This window comes from Mixophyes fleayi, chromosome 5, assembly GCF_038048845.1.
Source record: "Mixophyes fleayi isolate aMixFle1 chromosome 5, aMixFle1.hap1, whole genome shotgun sequence".
NCBI lineage: Eukaryota > Metazoa > Chordata > Amphibia > Anura > Limnodynastidae > Mixophyes > Mixophyes fleayi.
The window spans coordinates 210,812,022-210,834,313 of NC_134406.1; the positions used below are offsets into that span (position 1 = coordinate 210,812,022).

Genomic DNA, 22,292 nt, shown 5'->3' on the forward strand with positions numbered 1-22,292 from the left:
AGTTATTGTAAATCGCCAGTAAAGTGATATAACCAAAATCTACACAATGTAAATGGCCATCCCTACTTCTGGCCATTCTAAGAATTCAACTCGCCATGTGTATGAAGCTGCGAGTTTGCAAACTAGCCCGACATTGCTAAGAAAATTGCTAGAATCAGCACATTGCTTTGGATAGGCGAGATTAGCAAACACGCCCACTCTACGTAACAGCCCACTGATACGATTGCCGGGAATCCCGGATTCCAACCCCCTACAGCCATTACGATCTGGTCAGCCGGAGACAACAGAAGCAAACACAGATTACTTCCGGACCGCCGCACGGCTGAAATCCGGAGGATTAACAGCAAGTATAATTATCATCCATACGTTTACTTGTCGTCCTCCTGTTGGACTATATTCACACAGATAACAGAGCCCGGATGAAATTTTGTTCTCGGTAGAACATTGCAAACAGATTATCATTGCTCCTGTGAGCAACTATTTGCCTTCACTATATTAATTCATTTAACATTACCTATATATGCTCGGAACGATCATCATCATATTGACATGAACAAGGAACATTTGTTTATACATTATGTCATGGCTAGAGGTCAATATCTCCTAATAGTGTGTTTTTAATCTGCTAATTATTATTTTATGCTTATTGATGTTATTTATTTGTGCCATCACAACACGTATTCTATGTATGTAGAATTTTAGTGATTTGTATGTATTGTATATCTAGAGCTTTCCAGTTTTTATTAAATTGTTACCTATTATTCATTGCCATTTTTATGCCTTCATTCAGTTGATATTGGTATCACTTCTATCACTCAAGTATTGTTCTATAAGTCAATGAGCGCCCAGCATTTTTTGTGTGAGAGATTAGCAAACATATCAGCGGCAAGATGTATAAGGCCATGCTGCCATTTGTAGTGCCACAGGTATGTACTCTAAATGGTGTCTCCATTTGAAAATATTAAGTGTTGCCACATCAGAAAAAGATATTATTGCCCCACTGGCAATAAAATAGTATGCCACTATAATGTAATAAAATAAAAACATTTTCCCTTACATATAGTCATTACTGAAATTTGGCCCACTAATTTACTAATAAAATAATTTGCCTTTCATAAGATAATTAATAATATTTTTTTGCTCCTCTAAACAAGAAATCATGATTACCCTAATAAGCAAAACTTGTTTTGTGCCTCCTGTTATGTTAAGAATGAGTAGATAGCCATAACAGCATGTATATTTTTTTCTGTTGAATCTTTGCGACTTTTTGTTCCTGTTGAATCGCAGACAAGTTTGACTAAACCGACGGTGGGATAAGTGTTTTAAAACTGTCACAAATTGCTGGAGATTGGTTTTTGGGAATCTCAAAATCGCAAGTTAATACATATGGTGACTTTACACAAAAAATCGCTGACAATCTCGAGCAATTTGAAAAAATTGCATTTTGATACATTTAACACCAAGGGGTATATTTACTAAACTGTGAGTTTGAAAAAGTGGAGATGTTGCCTATAGCAACCAATCAGATTCTAGTTATTATGTATATGGTACATTCTACACATTGGCAGCTAAAATCTGATTGGTTGCTACAGGCAACATCTCAATGTTTTCAAACCCACAGTTTAGTAAATATACCTCCAGGAGTTAATATTTATGCAATTATTATTATTTTATCGCTATTGCAAGAAAAATGGACAGAGTTATTGCTACAAGCAAATCTGACACAGTTAATTGCCTGGTGTGAATTGTAATTGAAATAATGATCAGTTTCTTATGTAGTTAAGCAGTGAGGAATATTTGAGTTATTGTCATATTTGAGTTATACACATTTGCATTTTGGGTGGACATAATTGTAACTTTTACATAGGCTTATGTTGGGAGAGCTAGGTACACTGTGGGTGTGCATACTTCATGTGTGTTATCTATGTAAGTCACATAACTGGCATTTATATACCACATGCTTATTGTGCAATGTATAAAAAAGCCACTAAAAAACACTATTTATTATTATACCTTAATTTATATTGAAGTATCTGTAGTGTTGTTGCCTGGAGGTCAGGCACAGAAAAATCCATAATGTAATTATAAGTTGGTCTCCTAATTCTCACAGTGTGAGCCAGCATTATCCTATGACAAGTGTACAGAGAGCCACTAGACATCAGCACTAATCAGATTGGATAGCTCTTGGCACTAACCTGTTCTATCAAGGTCCTATAACAACCACGGCTCTTGCTGCAATGATTACCAGCACAGTAAATTACTCACATATCTCTTCTAGACCCAGCTCTTCATTTGCCGCAAAGCAAACAATGACTGATTCATAATCCATTTCAGCATACTTTCAATTCTCTGGTACTTTATGGAGCAGCAACTAATCATTTTAATTAGTTTTTAGCTTGTTCCGTGATGGTCTGCCAATTTTTCACTGCTTATGTTTAGCACTATACTATCAGCAAATCAAACATGGTAGAATACATCGGGAAAATAACAGTAATTATGTGAGATAGCACAATGAACTAAACATTTAGAGATTAAATGTAGCGATTCATTTACATTACCTTACCTGACCCACAACTAAAGTGGATTTCATATGCACTTTGACTGATTTTATTACAACCTTTACTGTCTAAGTGTATCCCAGTATAAACATACTGAAATGGTAACCTCGATTTATTTTATGTAACCTCTGACTAATATGATTTTAGTCGTAAGTATTCTAAAGTGGTTGATTGTTTTCTACGCCCAAGGCAGATATTTAACATTTGGATTTATGAACCTGCCCATGGTATATATTTTAAAATTGGATTTATGAACTATGTTTTATATAGGTATGTTTTATATAGAGGAGTATTTGACACAGTAGTGGAGTATCTGACACAATCTTCTCACATCAGTTTGGCAGTAGATTCACATTACTACTCTGTGCTGTTGGGAGACCCTGCTCCTTCCACTAACTCTCAATCTAGAGCCTCCTGTTTGTCACATTCCCTTCCTCAAATCATGGCACTGCCACTCTCACATGCACCCTTATTTTGTACAAACACAGAAGTGGCCCTCAGTAATTTCAATTAATAATCTATTATTTAGTAATATAATTCCTTGCATACTCATACCTCTCTATACACCAGCTCCCCATTACATCTTGCTGTGAAAAATAGATGCTTGTAAATATAGCCATGTCTACTGTAATATAAATTGTATTTATTGTAACTTACCACAATTTTGAAATAAGAAAAGGAACATAAGCCAGCAGGCCATTAAAACCACCCTGTACTTTTAGAATGCAAATAAGGTAAAGTGGTTATAGAAGACTATTCCCACTTATCATGGTAATTTAGGAGCAAAGCAATAAAAGGGGCACCTTGGTAATACCATGTTGCGTTACTGGGGGCAGGGGTGAATGTAAGTTTGCAGACAGATTTAGAGTTGGGACAGCTCGGGTTCTAGCTCAACTGTATATTACAGTGCAAAAAAAAATGTTGTCCACTATATGTGTGCTACATGAAAAAGCAGTCAGTGTTTTCAGTGTCTAAAATAAATTATTGCACTTGCACCCCTTGCATTGCAACATGGTTTGTCCAAGAACAAATGTTTTGTTTTTTGGTTTAAATTAGGACCAAAATAGTTATCTGTGTATGTACTAATTAAAGTAAGCTCCTGGAAAGTTTAAATGATATTTATGAATACTCTCAAACTTCCTTATAATATAAGAGATATATAATGTACAAGTAATAGGTAAACCAAATTGTATTTGTTGAGGATTAGTGATCCTTTTTAAGCTTTTATATAACAGAAGTACATTTTAGCTGTGTGGTGAGGTGAGACAATCATTGTTATCTCTGCCTTATAGTTGTAGGATTCAGTACTGAACAGGGTGCAATCTGTGTGGAATTTGTATGTTCTTGCATGTCTGTGTGGGTTTCCTCCAGGTGTGTGTTTGTCGATGTGCCTGTGGTAGGTAAATTAGATTGTAAGCTCCCCCGGGACAGGGACTGATGTACCTGAATAAAGATCTCTGGTTGTACATTGCTGCAGAATATGTTGGTGCTATGTAAATAAAATGATAACAATAATAATTTAGGAAGATTATTCACTGAAGTATTTATTACAGAAGGCTTTGTCTACCTCTTCTACAAAATACTTTTTCTTTTCTTTTTACAGGCATACAAGAAGGCACTCAATGTACGAAGTGTAAAAATAACTGGGCACTGAAATTTTCAATCATATTGCTGTATATTCTTTGTGCCTTACTCACTATCACAGTGTCAATATTAGGATATAAAGGTACGTTCACTTCTCTAATTGTATTGTATTGTAAACATTATTGAATATAATGGCATCAGTTATGTTCAATGGCTTTAAAAATCAATAATTGTATTTATGACACTGCACAGAGAGTTGCCTCTGCCCTCTGATTCAAGTTTAACAGTCTACACCAGTACCCCAAATAAATCAAATTGGATACATATTCCTGGTAGCTGTGGCCAAAGAAGAAGCTTAAGCTTTCTGTGATTGGTCATAGACATACAGGGACAGATGCAGGTAAAAGGTATTTCCAAAGTTTTCAGGAAAACTTCACTCGTGTAGAAACATATTACAATCCAAACAGTTCAGAGAGCCCAGAGTCACCCCCAGATGGTCTTTATCCCTCCATGAGGGACGCACAGCTAGCACTCAAGCTTAACAGTCAGCAATATCAGTACAAGAAGCCCTCAAGGACTCCATAGGGATCCTGCAGCCCTCGTGTGGCCACAAAAAGAACGAAGAACATAGATTTTCTGGCAGAGATAACACTTATAGACTCTTTTAGGAGGAGATTCCTTTAGGGGTGGGGTGTGCACCAGTCATTTCTTGTTCTGGAGCAGTAGGAAACCTAGCATGTCACTTCATTACAGTCTGGGAGAGGACCTGGAAAGTGTCCCGAAACAGAGCAGAATGTTTACTGCTCTAGGTGTCTGTGTTTTCCCTTCTCCCCATAAATATTTTTATTTTTATTTTGGGCTTGCCTTCTGTCCTTATGGACAAGCTGAGAAGAGCCTCAATTAATCACACAGATGGTTGTTTAGGGGAGATATGCAAGTGACCAGCAGGCAGTGGTGTGAATAGTGTATGACAATGTATTTTGTCACATTATTTGGCATTTGTCAAGGAACTATCCTAGAACAGCCAAAAACTACTAAACTATTAGAAACTTAAGCCCCCTTTCTCCTTTCCTTATTCTTTTGCACTTTCTGTTTGTTTATACATTGTTATTGACAAAATCTATACATTGTGTATCTGTCCGTTGCTGGTTTTGCACTTATTGTAAATATCACTCGTGTCTGTTCAGAATAAAACGTAAAAGAAAATTTGTAAGCATTTATTAATCTAGTTAGGTCATTTAAGAAAATGGCAATATTTTAAAGATAATAAGCACAATATGTTCAGATGACAAAACCACATTAAAATCAATAGTACCAGAAAATGTTATGTTTGAATAGATTATAATTTGAGACAGAGAGTTTGAGTTTGAGTGTACATTTCTAAAAGGTTTAAAATGTTTAAACATTATCTAATAAGAGTTCACATAAACACTCTTACTTCACGTACCTTGGATGCTGCGGCAAAGGATTCACAGGAATGACACCTGAAAACAGACTACACACTCTACCCTAAGTTTCCACCACACACATTTTCCGTGTTTTTTAAAATGCCTCTCTGGCACACCTTACACCTATTTTAGTATTGTATGCATTTTTGTTTTTATGAATTTTTGCATGCACTCTTCATGAGTTTTGCTTCTGTTGTACAAGTAACATGTGTTAACACATTAGAAAAAGGGCATGCTGTCTTCTAAGACTTTAACCACGACTTTAAAATTTTAGAACACAATTGTATCAATATCAACATTGATTCTTTTTTTTGTCACCATTGTAATGCACTCTTCATGAGTTTATTAATGTGTGGGAAAACAAAAAAAGGATAGGTGTGAATGAGCTATATTTTCCTGCTGGCATGGTCCAGCCAGCACTCACTACGGATGTTGTGTGTACTTATCAGACTCCAGATGCCTTCTGCCTACTGCTGTTCCTGCTCTGGCTCCCTATCGCTGCTACCACCTCCTATTCCAGGACGCTGCTTGGGCCCTCTTTCCAACTAGACTGTCCACCTCCGGTCTTGCTGCCTCCGCTTTCTTATGCTTTCTGACCTGGACTTCTGCTCCAGCTTCCTGATGCCTCCTGAGCCGTACTACATCGCCTCTCCCTGCTCCTCCGGTCCCGACTGCCACTGAAGGTGCAGGCCGCGGGTCTGCATTCCACGTTCTGCTCCCTGGTTTGGCTCCTCACTCTGCCCGATGCTTCCCTGTGACCTGTCCATCCACCCGCACTTTGTCCTCTTCTGTCCACGGATCTGCTTCCGACCTCCTTCCACCCACAGGCCTCACAGACGTGGCTACCCTCAGTCCCCCTTCTGGTCTCACTACCTTTTTCTCTACCGCACTGCCCAGCAGCGCCTCATTTGCTGCCCCTGGACTGTGTCCTGGTCCACATTCCCTGTAACTGGACTCACTCCCTGCAACTGTACTGTGTCCTGGTCTACATTCCATGCACCTGGACTCAATTGGACTCTCATTCCGGCACCTGGACTCACCTGAACTCCTCCTCACAACATCATTACCTAAATTCACCTGTTTATGTGGACACTCATCATCCGACATTACCTGTACCGGTGAACATTCACCATAGCTTTTCTTGCTTCCTGTCTGCTCTGCCTGGTGTTCCACTCAGCTGGTATTCCCTGCACCTGACTCAAAAGCCTGGTTTTCCCACTACATTTCCTCTAATCTCCCATCCATCATACTAGGTGATTTTAACATCTCTGTTGATATCCCCACTGACCCTGCTACCATCAAACTTCTCACCCTTTCTTCCTCCTTTGGCCTCACTCAATGGACCTCATCCCCCACCCACTGTCTTGGTCACTCCCTTGACCTTGTCTTTTCTCATCAGTGTGCTCTGTCACACTTCTATAACACTCCCTTCCTACTCTCTGATCACCATCTCCTCTCCTTCACTCTGTCCTCTTTCCCTGCACCCCTCCACCTAAATTTACCTTCACTAGATCCAATCTTGATGCTTTAGACCCTACTTCATTCTCCTCCTCTCTCAAAACTCTCCCCTCCCCTCTTCTCACCCTGGCTTGCCCTGACCAGACACCCTTTCTTTACAACCACTCCCTCACCACTGCTCTGGATGCTGTCACCCCCGCCTCTTCTGTCCGCCGTTGCTGCTTGATACCCCAACCTTGGCACTCCAAATTCACCCACTTCCTTCAGAAGTGCTCTCATGCTGTTGAATGCCTCTAGAGGAAATCTCACTCCTGGCCAATTTCCTTCATTTTAAATGTATTGTCTCTTCCTACTGCTCCACCCTCTCCTTCACCAAGCAATCCTTCTTTAAGTCCCTCATTTATTCTCAGTCCTCCAATCCCCACGACCTCTTTGTCACGTTAAACTCTCTCCCTCCCATCCCACTCTCCCTATTTGCCATCGACTTTGCTTCCTTTTTGTCCTTCAAAATTGAGGCTATCAGACTCAAAATCTCCTCCTCAAATCATTCTCTTGCCACCCTCATCGCTCCACCATCCTCCAACAACCAACTCTGGTGCTCTTTACGCCCTATTTCAGGTGAAGAAGTCCACTCCCTCATTCTTTCCTCTCCCCCATCTACCTGTCACCTGGAGCCCATTTCCTCCCACTTTCTTCGTTCCTTCTCCCCCACTGCCTGCTACTACCTCGCACACCTCTTCAACCTGTCACTCTCCACCGGTATCGTCCCCTTTTCCTTTAAACATGGCACTAGCTCTCCTATTCTCAAAAAACCCAATCTTGACCCCACCTCACTCGCTAACTACCACCCCATTTAACTTCTCCCCTATTCCTCTAAACTACTTGAGCGGACTGTCTGCAACCGCCTCAACAGGCACTTCTTAGACAACTCCCTGCTTGACCCTCTCCAATCCGGCTTACGCCCCCTCAACTCCATTGAAACCGCCCTGGCCAAAGTTACTATCGATCTTCTGTCAGCTAAATCCAGGGGACACATCTCCCTGCTCATCTTCCTAGACCTCTCTGCGGCCTTCAACACCTTGGACCGGGGGTGGTCCAAGGTCCTGTTGCAGACCCTTCTTCCTCTCTGCCTTTCTGATTCTGTCCTCACATGCTTCACCTCATACCTCACCAACCACTCCTTCTTTATATCCACTTCTGGGTCACCGCCACCCCCCCCTCCCTGTAAGAGTCTTTCAGTGCTCTGTTCATGGCCCTTTACTATTTTCACTGTACACTACCTCCCTGGGTGATGTCATCACTTTCTTCGGTCTCCAGTATCACCTTTATGCCAATGATATTCAACTCTACCTCTCTTCTCCTGATCCCCCCTCCCCTCCTCTCTCATGCATCGGATTACCTTTCCGCCATCTCTTCTTGGATGTCCTAACGTTTTCTCAAAATTAAAATTGCCAAAACCAAACTAATTTTTTCCCTCCTTCTAGATCTTCATTCCACCCTGATCTCTCTATCACTATTAACAACACCACCATCTCTTCTGTTCCCCAACTCTACTGCCTGGGTGTTGCCCTTGACTCCTTCCTCTCTTTTGCTACCCACATTCAATCTCTTACCCAATCCTGTTGCTTCCAACTATGCAACATTACCCACATCTGGACCTTCCTGTCCCAGGGTGCCACCAAAACCGTTATCCATGCACTCATCATTTCCTGTCTTGACTACTGTAACCTTCTCTTCACCGACCTCATCCGCTCGTTCCCCTTCATTCTATACTCAACACAGCTGCAAGACTTATTTTCTTTTCACTTCACTCTTCTTCTGCCTACACTCTTTCCCTTGCCTTACACTGGCCCCCTTTCCCCAACAGAATCCTTTTCAAACTCCTCACTCTCACCTACAAGGCCCTCTCCCACTCCACTGCCACATATATCTCCAAACTCCACTCTATTCACACCCCTTCCTGTTCCCTGCGTTTAGCCAATGAGCATCACTTCTCCTCCACTCTGATCACCTCATCCCATTTCAGAAACCAAGATCCAAGATTTCACCCAGTCTACCCACCTACATTGGAACGACCACCCATGCTCTATCCTACTTTCCCCTAATCTGTGCACCTTCAAACGGGCACTTAAAACTCATCTGCTCCTCAAAGCCTAACAGCCATCTCTCCATGCTTTATCTCCTCGCCGTTCTCTTCCTCCATCCCCTTACTCACTTCTTGTACGCTAGATCCCCTCCACTGACCACTTGTTTTAGGATGTAAGCTCTTATGAGCAGGGCCCTCTTCTCTCCCGTCTCTTTGCCTATTCTTCTGCTCCAACTTCACTGTAATTTCTATGCTTGGAGCTCTTGTGAACACATTCAAATCTAAAAAAAAATCACTGCGTAGTGTCCTGGAACTGCTGAGAGACACTATACAGTGATTTTTTTTTAGTGAAAGTACCGTTTACCATAGAGGTGTGAGCAAAAGTAAATGTTACTTTTTACCATATAAAAGATGATAAAGCGCAGCCAATTTGTTCTCAATAACATCACAGCCAATTGAATCTGCCACTTGGAGTCTTGGTATTATTCGATTTTGTATTCTGCATGGCGCTGCAGAAATCTTGTAGCTCCATTTTTAGTATCTCTACATATGTGGCCCCAAAATGCCTGTTATTCTAATTAAGCATATAAGTGACTCCCACAAGCAGATTTACGTATTACAACTGGACCTTGAAGTCTACCCTGTGTGGTTTCCTATGTCTTCTGTTGGCCTAGAATAAGTCACTTTTGCTAGTCAGATACTTAGCAAAAGCTCTCTCTAGATCATTGATAATGAAATATTTGTAAAATATAACCAACAAGTTAACCCGTGCATGATACTCATGCATTCTAGTCAAATCAAGCTACTTAAGGTGTTAAAAAAGTTCTTGTCACGCATTTGGGCCTAGCCCAGGCCTCCTCAGGGGAAGAGCGTTACTTCCCGACGTAAGCGCCCTTTTTAACATGGTTTTGTCCACATGTCACCTCCTCATCATTTTTCTCCATCACCTCATCCTTCATCTTTATCGCCACAGCTATCCAGATGTCTATCCAGACACAGGGATCTCTCTCAGCGGTCCTGAGTATCACACTCCTCTTGCTCTGTCACCCCTGGCAACCACCAACCACTCCCCACTGTCACCCCCGGCAACCACCAACCACTCCTAACTGTCACCCCCAGCAACCACCAACCACTCCCAACTGTCACCCCCGGCAACCACCAACCACTCCCAACTGTCACTTCTCCTTCAAGAAATAAATATATATATTTTTGAAATCTTTATAAACACTTTTAACAATTAACAAATTAAATTAACAAATTAAAAACATCTTAGTATACCAAATTTCAGCCCTTTCTGATTTTTTTTTACACACACACTAAGAATTTAGTAGGTCAGTGTATAAATCCGCCCAGCAGGTGGCGCTGCAGCTTGTTTTTTTTGTTTTGTTTTTTCACACACAGACTAACACACGCCACTAGGCTTTTATATTATAGATAACTAATTATATTGTTATATGAAATATATGCTGCAAACTTCAATTGCAACTAACAGCTGTTTATGTCTGAGTAAGCAATTATGAAGTACATTCCTGGAACTATGCAAATTAGGCGTGTGTAATAATAATACATATGGAATAAAGCACTCCCTACTGTAAATTATATGAATAATAACAGGTGTCCCCAAGGACTTCTGCAACCAAATAAAAGTATGAAGCTGTAGGAAAAGTGCTCTTATGTAAGTCTCAGAATTCTGAAGGGAGCTCTAATACTTGTAATAATGTATATGCTGGGGGTAAATCCTCTGAGCTTGCACTGAGCTGACGCATGCACAGTAAAAAGTAAACAAAAAAGAGAGAAAAAAGAACTGGATCTTAAAAGTGCACTGTGTAGTACTGGGTCTCTTATTTGAAATGCAGATGTACCAAGTAATTGGAATAAAACATAACTTTTATTAGTAAAAGATAAAAAGTTTGATTCTAAGAAGCAGCGAAATATAAATGTGAAAAAGTCAAATTAAAGTGTTTTAAAATTTGCCGTGTTTTACTCCGGAACCCGTAGCAGTGATGGTGGCTCCACCAATGACAGACTGGTAAATGGACCCCTACTTTAAAATATAAGATAGTGGAAATCACCTAGGAGTTCCATGACTACATAAATGCATACAAATGAGGTACAATTTGGGTATTGATTCTTAGGATGACTTCTAATTTATTGTAGGGAGTATGTTTTTCCTTATAATACACAAGTTACACACAACAGTGAAGCAGCACAATGTTACTAAAACATAAAAAATGGAGAGAAACAGACACCCAGAATGACACAAAGGCATACATTTTTTAGAACACACAGGTTTTCTTTTTACAATTTTTGTATTTTATTTGTATTCATAACCTTTTTTAACATTACATTTTTTTGTCCTTTTGATTCACCCACCCACCATGTGTTTCTCTTAGAATGTTAGCTGTTGGTACCAATTATATCACCCTACTCTGCGGCGGTAAGCCAGGTTTCCACCGTGTTTGGGGCAGCACGCGCATGGCTCACCTGACAGAATGTGAGCCCCAGTTTATTTTATAAGCGCAGATCTTTCCTATGTATAAATAGCACTTTCTGATGTCAGACTAACTGCATCAAAGCAACAGCTGCACAGGAGCCTACTGGCATGATATTCAATAATATATGTATTACTCTAATCTTCTGAAAAATAAGTTAACCAGTGCTTTGTCTTTTTCCAGTTGTAGAAAAAATGGATGGTGTTTCAGATGACATGGAAAAGTCGAACATGGGTTACAGCAATAAAATCTCTGAAGTGGAGCGGAATTTGAAAAAATTAGGTAAACACTAACAATGAAGATTATATTATTTTTAAAAAAAAATTAAGGTCTATTAAGCCCGAATCATTTTATAACAGCATGTGTTGTCTTAATATTTTTTGTTATAAATCACAGATTTATAGCCCCTATTAAATATTGTTCAATGTATTTTCTATTGTATATGTAAGAATATCATTAGTCACCAAGTATTCTGTGACCATTGTTCCCTCTAAGATGTATATTGTGGATATAAAAGAGGTAAAGCTTAATTTTATGATAACCCCATCCAAAAGTGTTGCATTGGGAATATGTTGTTCACTGCCACCCTGCACATCAACTTTCCTAACAAGTGCACCTAGGAAAACACTGCAATTTCAAGAACCTATAGCTTAGAAGGAACAATGTATTTGACTAAATTAAAGCTATAGAGCAGCAGGGCTGCAAAGCTATATCCCTGCTTCAGATAGTGAATGCTGAAGTGTGAAGTGATAATGTGATATGTGTGCTGTCATCCATATAATGTCTTTAGTGAATTATTTCACTTCTAAGGTTACGAACATGTGCTCAACACATGTAAGCTTCTACTGTTGCAAAATGGTTTCAAATAAGTGAGAGCACTTGGGATTGTTAGTAAAAATATCTGACACTGACTTTAAAATTCAGGGGCGCACGGAGGATTTTTCGGGGGGGTTTTCTCCGCCCCCGAAAAAAAATAATTCCTAGAGACCTGCCGCGCAGCAGCTCCGTTTCGGCTGCACTGTGGTATACAGCAGCCGCGGTGCTGTCAAAGAAGCGTCCGCGGCGGTGCTGTATACAATACAACACCGCCGCGGACGCTTCTTAGACAGCGCTGCGGCTGCTGTATACTACAGTGCCGATATGTAGGGCACTTTTTAGCGGAGGGGGGGTTGCTGGAGACCCAGAAACCCCCCCTGCGTGCACCACTGACATTGATATATTTACGTGATAGGATCCTTAACAAATTTAAAACTGTATGTTTTGTTCATATTGTGATTTGTTTTTAATACTGTTACTGGATAACCGTTTTAAGAAAACAAACCGCTTTAAGAAAACAACAACTCTGTTTGCTTTATGCCCGAAGGAAATACATGCCACTTTTTTAGTCTGGTTTTTAGTGTTTAGGTAAGTGATGGGTAACAGTCGGCCCGAGGGCTGCAGGAGGCCTTCAAAGACTTCACCCGTGTCCCAAAGCTTCTTTCTGATTTATTACTCATTGGTCCTTTGCTCTGCTATAAACCCCAATAATCTCAGCTTTTATTCTCAGCTTTATACCTCACCCAGCTTCATGCATGGTCCAACTCAATTAAATAAGTGAGTGGGGCGTCTGAGGGGTGTTTTTAGGGAAAGTGGGAGGTCTTTTCAGGCAGATGGGCTTCTTAAGGGCATATATGGGTGGCATTGTGAGGGGACTGAGGAGTGTTTTGGTTTGAGTGACATGTGTGGTCTATTCTAAGTACACGTAGAGACTCTTTTTGTTTGATTAATATATTGTTTAACTTATTAATGAGATTAAAAGTAATGTGAAGTGTAGAGAGTTTCACATGCAGCCCTTGAAGAGGTATTATAATTATATATGTCCCATACAAACCTCCATAATATGGCAGACATGAGAGCTAAACAGAAACCTGATTCACAGCCACCAATATAAAACACAGTTGATCATTCTTATTATTTTACTGATTAGTTTTAAAACTTTAACAAGAACGGAAACTTTTTTTTTTACAAGCTCACTGCACAACCTCAAATTTCAGAAAAACCATTTGTGATGTACAGTGAGACATCTGCTTTTACACCTATTGCGTCTGTGTTTACATCAAGGAACATGGATCTGCCTGACATGATGACACCTTTTCTGGAAGCACTTTTTTAACCTGGGGTTAACTTGGGGTTGGGTTGTTATTTATAGATAGTAAGATAGTTACCATTATGGACCTATTTAACCTCCAGAATAGCTAACACTGGATCTCATATTGTGGACAGGATATTAAAATTAGCACAAATGAGATCAGATATTTTAATAATTTTATAATTTTAATGCATTTTTAACAGGGATCCACAAAGTTGTTTTGTTGTGCAAAAGACTCAGACCTTTGTACTGCGGTGATATGAACTATGTTTCCACTAATGACAATTGCTTTCTTTGCTTAATCTAAAAATGTACTGAGATACTTATTTTTTTAGTTTTAAAACTGCATTGACTGTATTAATGAAATAGCAAAACATAAAGCTCTCCTAACATGTATCAGGCATTCTTAGAGATTATGCCCAAATATGGCCTGAAATCACCACTTGTGTGGCCCTTAATGACCATAGATGGCCAAGACAAACTGAAATCCTTATAGTCTTGGATTACAATGCAATCAGCTGGGATCCATTATTAATATGTGTATATATAATCATCAACAGACCACAATAAATGGTGCCACATAGGAAATAACCATTCATCCTGACCGCAGAACGCTTGGATCTGTCCAATTTGGCCACCTATATGGATAAAGATCAGGCACCACGATAAGGATAAATAACGTACAGTTATGATTTTATTAAGACAAGTGTAATGTACATGTAGTCAGTTGTACCAAAGCACTTCCACTGCTTTTCCGCTTAAGAGATATTCCGAAAGTTTTGTAATGCTTATTTAGAGATGATTCAGGGTTCAATAGAAGTAATAATTCTGATAAACTAAAACTGCTTTGAAAAAAAAAATAGTTTTCTATGCAGAAACTACAACATAACAGGCATATTTAAACGTGAGGGTGTACACACAAATCAAGGGAATACCTTTGTAGTTGTTGGAGAATAAGAAGCTGGGTGATGAAGAACAGGATCATGTATTGCTTCAGTGTAAAATAACAATAAAGGGTGCTTAGAATGTGAGAGTTGGTGTAGACCCAGCTTAGAGAGTCTGGCAGTACATTCTGCAAGTTGTAGTTAGTTACATAACAAATGGGGGTGCCCTGCTTCAGAGATTCATTAAAAAGACTAGTTTTAGTAAACTCCACTGAAGCAAGCAGAGTAATGGTGTTTTAGTTTTGAGAGAGAAACAAAATCCCAGGAAAGGCAGCATATGAGAAATGCCATTGTACAAATTTACTTAGGAAGGGATGTCAACATTTACATCTGAAATTTGCTGTGATATTTGTAGTAAAACCATTAAAGTGTTGGCCCGGTTAAAAGAGGAGAAATGAGCATCTCATGAGATTTTGACAGTAGTTGCTTGTCAACTGTTCTGTATGCTATGTATGTGTTTAGTCTTTTATCAAACTAATTTTCTTAATCCACATACTGTTCTTAATGTAATGTATACATTGTTGCAGATGACCTAGCTGGAGAAAAATCAGTCAGCACCAACACAGAACTTTCAAGCGTAAGGTCAGATATCCTGGCCATTCGCCAGCAACTACGTGAGATTACTGAAAAAAGTAGCAGAAACAAAGATGCCCTGGAAAAACTGCAAGAAGCTGATGGCCTTCTAGATGCTAAACAGAACCAAATGAAAAATGCCTTAGACACTAACTCACTAATGATTAATGGAGTCAATCAGACATTACAGGTATATAACACTTATGTCTCCAGTTTACAACAAGACACCACCAGTCTACAGACTAATCTTCAAGGCCAGATGCAGTCAAGCAATGTGATCACCATGAGTATAAGTAACTTAAATCTGACACAAATTCAGCAGAGAACTGTTATAAGCACATTGCAGAGGTCTGTGGATGATACCAGCCAAGCTATCCAACGCATCAAGAATGATTTCCAGAGCCTGCAGCAAGCTGTTCTTCAAACTCGAAAGGATACAGAATGGCTGAAAGAGAGGGTCCAGAACCTACAAAGTATTGCATCAAATAATTCAGCTCTTGTTAAGTCCAACAGTGAGTCTGTAGAAGATATGAGCAGTCAGCTCAGTACTCTTGGTGGCCAAATTGACAACATTACAGTGATTGCACAGACAAATGAACAGAACCTGAAGGATCTTCAGGATAATCACAAAGAATACGAGAATAGGACAAATACCAAATTCAACGATTTAGAAGAACGTTTCCAGAAATTTGAGGAAGATATAGTAGGTATTATTAGTAACATTAGTCACACTGCCCATCATCTAAGGACGCTGACTACCAATCTCAATGATGTCAGAACAACTTGCACCGAGACGCTGAGTGAGCACTCAGAAGATTTAATGCAGTTGAATAACTCTCTCACCAATATTCAGCAGGACACGTCTTCTCTTAGGAGTCAACAGGATACAATGAGGCAAAGATTAGATACTGAAGTAGCCAATTTATCAATTATTATGGAAGAAATGAAGTTGGTGGACTCAAAACATGGACAACTGATAAGAAACTTTACAATATTGCAAGGTACAGTTTTAAATACAAGAAATAATCATTAGTCAATGCATTGTCATAAATGTGTCCTTCATTTCAGTAAGACAACACCTTCATGTGTTCCATTTGAGTATCAGAAATGTGTATAATAGACAAAGGGATATATTTATCAACGGGAGATAAGCCCTAAATCCTGCGAAATTTGGAGATCTTGCAGGATTTAGGGCTTCTTCTTATTTACCATAGCTAGCTAGTGAAGATTATATCCAGGGGTCTCCTGCGATGTTTTGTGCAGCACTAAAAATTCAGGCAGCGTTAGGAATTCTTCATTAAAGAAGGGTCTTGATAAATAGACTCTAAAGTTTTAATGCTTGGCTGGTTGCCTAATGTAATTATGGGTATTTATTATATAATGAGACACTGTGGCATAATATAGGCAGTGTTGACATATGGAATAATGAGGAAAATTTTGGCATAACAAAATGAAGCAATGTTGACTACAGCTGCTATACCAGGACATTCTGGTCTAATGTGAACACAGATGGCATAATTAGGGCATTGGTTTTAGAAACTGAGGCATTGCTGGTCATTCCTGTATAAAGTAGGCACTACTGACATAACATTATAAATGCTGGCATAATGTGGGTACTGCTGGCATAATATGGCATTGCTTGTACAATGTTAACACTGCTGGCATTAAGTTGATCTTTGTGGAAATAATGGGAGTACTGTGAACTTTGCCAGAAATGTGGGTTTTGCTGGCACAATACGCACTGCTTGTGTGTACTAGGACTGTGCTGGGCACTGCTGGGTACATCTGGAATGTGCTAAGGCAATGCAGGGCACTGCTGAAATAATGTGAACACTGCTAGCAAAATGTGGACATTGGCGGTATAATGTACTACTGGCATAATGTATTGTTGGCATAATTTTAGCACTATCACGTGGTAGAATAGAGGTACTTGTGTCAGTTACTGTCATGTGTCATATATGTTAGTATGCTGTGCAATGCATACATGCATTCTTTGAATTGTTATTTGTGTTACAAAAATGCCCCAAAATTCATATAAAGCCACACTCACTAATTTGATAACAACAACCCAAAGTTGTACAGTGCAGTTTATTGTCATTCATTGTCTCAGTTAACTATTTACCAGACAAGTGTTCCTAGAATTATGTCCGCATTATTGGTAACTATGGTACAGTAAAGGGCTTTCTGCCTGTTCTGTCTCATGTTCTTTTAAATAACTCAGTAGAGCAGGTCAAATCTGTAGGCAGCTGTAGATAGCAAATCATTTCTTAGTGTCCTCATTGAACTCTTGCTCTTTGCATCTTTCAACATTGAAAGAGACAGTAGGGAGGAAAAAGTACACTTCTAGACTCCCTACTGTTACAGGCATCTCTTCATAACCTAGTTCCGTATGTTGTTACATGCATGGAGGAATATTTTTTATGTATGAGTACTGACAAATAACGAAACCGATTTGCTGATTTGGTGAAACTCTGGGCAAAAGCAGGAGGGGGGTTTCCATACCACGCCATCAGGGTGGGCATGACTAAAGTGCAAGAGATGTGGCTATACTTTTAGACAGTGATTGTTTACTCTCCAACTCTTTCCATCCCCTTCAAATACAGGGAAGTTCTGCATGCACTAATATTGGGTACACAAAGCTCACCCTTCACAAACAGGGCAGTGTGAAGCGGGACATGTCTCCCAATTGTCTCTGTGATCCGGACAAATTCCTGGCTTAGCAGGACCCACTATCAATACTGCCCCACCATAATCAGGACATATGGCAGACTGTCCTGATTATGTACTTGCAGCTTTCACAACCTGTTACTGTTCGTGTCTTACTCTCGGTTCCTGCTTATCTGGATCTTGGAGTTTTGCAATTGTTTGGAAAAAGGATCAGTACAGGAAATATGAAAAGCTTAGCAATTAACACGGTAGGCCTTCATCCTCCTAATCAGCGTTGACATTTAATCAAAAAAACCCAGGTTTAATAATTAAGCATCACTCCCTGCAACTAGCCCCAATATTAAAATTAATAGCACTGATATTTTATTGATAGAGCTATAGCCCCTCAAACAGCCCAACATTAAATCCGTATCATTCAGCATTAATAGGCCTATTTCCCCCAACATGCCCTGGTATTAAATAGTATTAACAGCTAATAAAGTCACCTATTTCTGATACAAACAGCCCCAATATTAATCAGTATTAACATTGAGTAGCCTCTTCTTCCCAAAATTCAGCCCCATGTTCAATTAATAGCCTTTGAGATCCCAGCATTAACTAGTCCCATCACCCCACCTTTAATTAATAGGCACTAACATGATGCACTACAGATCGCATAGAGATAGCTGGTGGAGGGGTAATGTCAAATATTTACCAGCACAGTGGCTTAGTCGTGAGCACTTCTGCCTCACAGCACTGGGGTCATGTGTTCAATTCCCGACCATGGCCTTATCTGTTTGGAGAGAGAGAGAAGACCAGAGTCAATTTGACAGCAGCCAATTAAATCTAGTCTTCTCTCGCTCTTTCTCTGTCTGTTAAGGAATTAAGATTGTAAGCTCCAATGGAGCATGGACTGATGTGAGTGAGTTCTCTGTAATTAGTGGCGCTATATATAAATAGCTTATGATAACGATGATATCCCCACCAATAAATTAAATAGCCCCCATCTTCAAATAAATTAATACCTCTCACCCGCTATTAAATGATTAGTTCAAAGATTAGTGATTTGTGCACATGCTCAGACATCTAAAAACACAAATTACTTTTAACTCAACACAACTTCCTAAGAGAGAAAGGGAATGGAGGTAGAGAACTGATACACTGATAAGCTCCACATGCATTGAGGTGGCTGGTCCCTTGGGATGGGGGGAAGGGGGTGCAGCATGTCAATCAGCTCATCACACCATGCCCGGGCCAAAGGAGGTGTTTCTGGGCAACTGGAACCCTTTCCCCCCCAGATTTGGGCCTGAGACCTAACTTAAATACAACCCTGATATTTTAACATTCATACCTATATACTGGTAGGTTAATTGACTGCTATCAAAATTGACCCTAGTCTCTCTCTCTCTGTCTGTCTGTGTGTGTATGTTAGGGAATTTAGACTGTAAGCTCCAATGGGGCAGGGACTGATGTGAGTGAGTTCTCTGTACAGCGCTGCGGAATCAGTGGCGCTCTATAAATAAATGGTGATGATGATGATGATGATGATGAAAGTTGACTCACTGTAATACAGAAGGCTCAATAAATTGCAGAAGTACTATTATACTGTATGAAAAAATTATGCTTAGTGATGTTGCCAATTCAGTGTTTTCAACACTTAAGCTTATGAAGGAATACCCTACGGAAGATACTTCATGTCACTTCCAAGTTTTTGCCCACCACTCTATAAGGTTACTCTCTGTTCATTGAATATACTTACAAGTTACACTAGGTTGTATCATCTCATACATAAACCAGCCATAGCTTTCACATTCCTCTGAAAAAACTAATGCACCAAATAATGAAATGATGGTAAAACACATATCTAGTATACTATTCACCAAATAATATCAATATCTATCTACAGTATATTTGGGCACTTCTCAAGAGCCAGATAGTTGTAGAGCCCAAGAGGTGGATACTTAACCTTTTGATGTATTATATTTATAAACCCCTTCTAATTTCTACATCTGTTTCACCACCTGAGAGACATGTTGCTCAAGAAGTATTACTTCAATGCTGGCCACACATCAGACCATCCTGCTAAGAAATGAAAGATAAAAAAGTGCTTTTTCTTAAAAAAATATTTCACTTTGTATAATAACCATAATTAAAAAAAATAAAATTTATAAATATTTACTCAATTAATCTTTTAAAAGAACATCCTATCTATCAAAGAACAAAAAAAATCAGTTACTTATAAAAAAAAAAATTAAAAAAATATATATATAAAAAAAAAAAGAATTCCTGATGAAACTGAAACATAGTGAAAGGGCAAAATATTATGGCATTGGCCAACTGCAGCGATAAGATTAATATTGTCATTTCAGGATACATAAAGCTGAAAAGAACCAGTAGCCACTACTTATACTTCTTGCCATGATATAGACACAGCCGCGGTTTGTACCAGTGAAGAGTATGGCTCCAAAAAACTGGAAATAATTGAGTCCCTTCTTTAATTCTGTGTTTCTCTTAAGGATTTACTATTATTTTATTTTTCTATACATGTTTTAAAACATATGGACACAAGTTTTATTCCACATAAAATTAAATCATCCATAGTAAGTTTATAGTTTCTTCTGGAACTTCAAGCCTCAGAAAACCACGTCATCCTTTGGCCACATGTTGACTGCTTGTAATCCATAGACATCAAAATGCTTTTGCCTCCAGTGACCTAGTTATCATGGGAAAATCGCCTTTCCAATCAGTATTTTTTAACACAACAGATGTGGGAGTTACCTTTTTAGCTCATTTTGTTTTTAAATAAAAAATAAATCATCATAATATCATTTTTAAATATTGTAAATTGTTTATTGAACAACTAAACAAATGCTATTATAGTATAGTAAATTGTACTTGTTATTTTAAAGTAAATGTAAATAAACTGAAAAATGTAAAATATTTCTAGTTTGGTTTCCCTGCATGTATTTTGTTTTATATTTGTAAATAATTGATATGTTTATTTTTTTCTCAGGACCACCAGGGCCTAGAGGACCCAAAGGTGAGAGAGGGTCCCTGGGTCCCATGGGGTCTATTGGACCAAAAGGACAGACTGGAGAAAAAGGTGAACAAGGGCCAACGGGACCTGCTGGTGAAAAGGGTCCTCCTGGACCAATTGGTCCTCCAGGGGAAAAAGGTTCAAAGGGCTCAAGAGGCTCACAAGGAAATAAGGGGCAAAGGGGATCACCTGGAAAAAGTGGGGAGCCAGGACCTAAAGGAGATCCTGGTTTATCTGGACCTCCTGGAATTACTGGATTACCTGGGCCCTCTGGACCTCCTGGCCTACAGGGAATTAAAGGGGCCTTAGGTGATCCTGGTGTTGCTGGTGTTAGAGGGGCACCTGGCCCACCGGGCATACCTGGATTACCTGGGGTGCCAGGACCTAGAGGACCACCTGGACCTCCTGGAGATGTTGTAAGATCTTTATCACTGCATGATGTTTCCACATCAGATTTCTCAATGATTCCTTCAGTGCCTGGTAAGTAAAAAGTAATTGTATTTCTTATTAATATTTTGCTTTCTAATACCATTACACAAACTATAACAAAGTGGGAAAATTAAATGGTGTGTTTTTGAGAAATCAAGCATCCAAAATGTTTTGACCACTAATAATGAATAGTAACATTCTGATGGAGGAAACATTACATTTTTACAATGAGTTTCATTTATTGCTCATTTGGAAGTAAATTATACTTTGGTAGTGGAGGGCGGGATGCTATGTTTTACTAAATGCATTACTTCATCTTTATTTATTTATTCTGTTTGTTTCACCAACGCATTTATATAATCTAGACAGTTGTTTATTTTTGGTGCCCTGGACATGGCATAAAACTGCTCTGTGGATATAACTGTACCTAATGCACATAGCAGATCTGGCATGTGTCATATACAAGAGCAATGAAAGACAATAACTATGGTTTAAACCCACAGAAGGAAAACAGTGTATTTAGTTAAAGTTGAAAGATGGCTTAAAAAAAGTGAAAAATCACTGTAAGATAGGGGAAACTGACTGCAGAAAGTCTATTGATCCAGACGTGAAATAAATGAAAGCTCTTTGTCATAGCCAGTTGCAAATCAGATTAAGTGGCTCACCTCTACCACTAGCAACAGAGGCAATCAACAACACCACCAGTATCAATATGTAGAAAATATATTTGAAACCTTCCCATGCGATATGGTACTCCAAATATATTGATATTTTGAATTTATTACATTATATAAAGTGTCAACTCCTGCAGAGCTTGTATAAGGATGACCACATAGTATAGGCAGCTAGGTTTACCAAGTAAGTCTGTGGCAAAGTGAGTAGTTCTCTCTATATTGCTGCAAAGGAAAC

The 22,292-nt window shown here is 39.2% G+C and overlaps 1 protein-coding gene across 1 annotated transcript in view; it reads left to right on the plus strand.

The window, feature by feature from the left end:
* The window catches only part of COLEC12 (collectin subfamily member 12), a 137,630-nt gene that overhangs the window by 105,630 nt on the left and 9,708 nt on the right, over positions 1–22,292 (plus strand). Inside the window, exons 3-6 of the mRNA XM_075213389.1 lie at positions 4,162–4,284; positions 11,810–11,908; positions 15,226–16,272; positions 20,931–21,434. Coding sequence (XP_075069490.1) covers positions 4,162–4,284; positions 11,810–11,908; positions 15,226–16,272; positions 20,931–21,434 — 1,773 coding nt within the window. The remainder of the gene's footprint in view (positions 1–4,161; positions 4,285–11,809; positions 11,909–15,225; positions 16,273–20,930; positions 21,435–22,292) is intronic.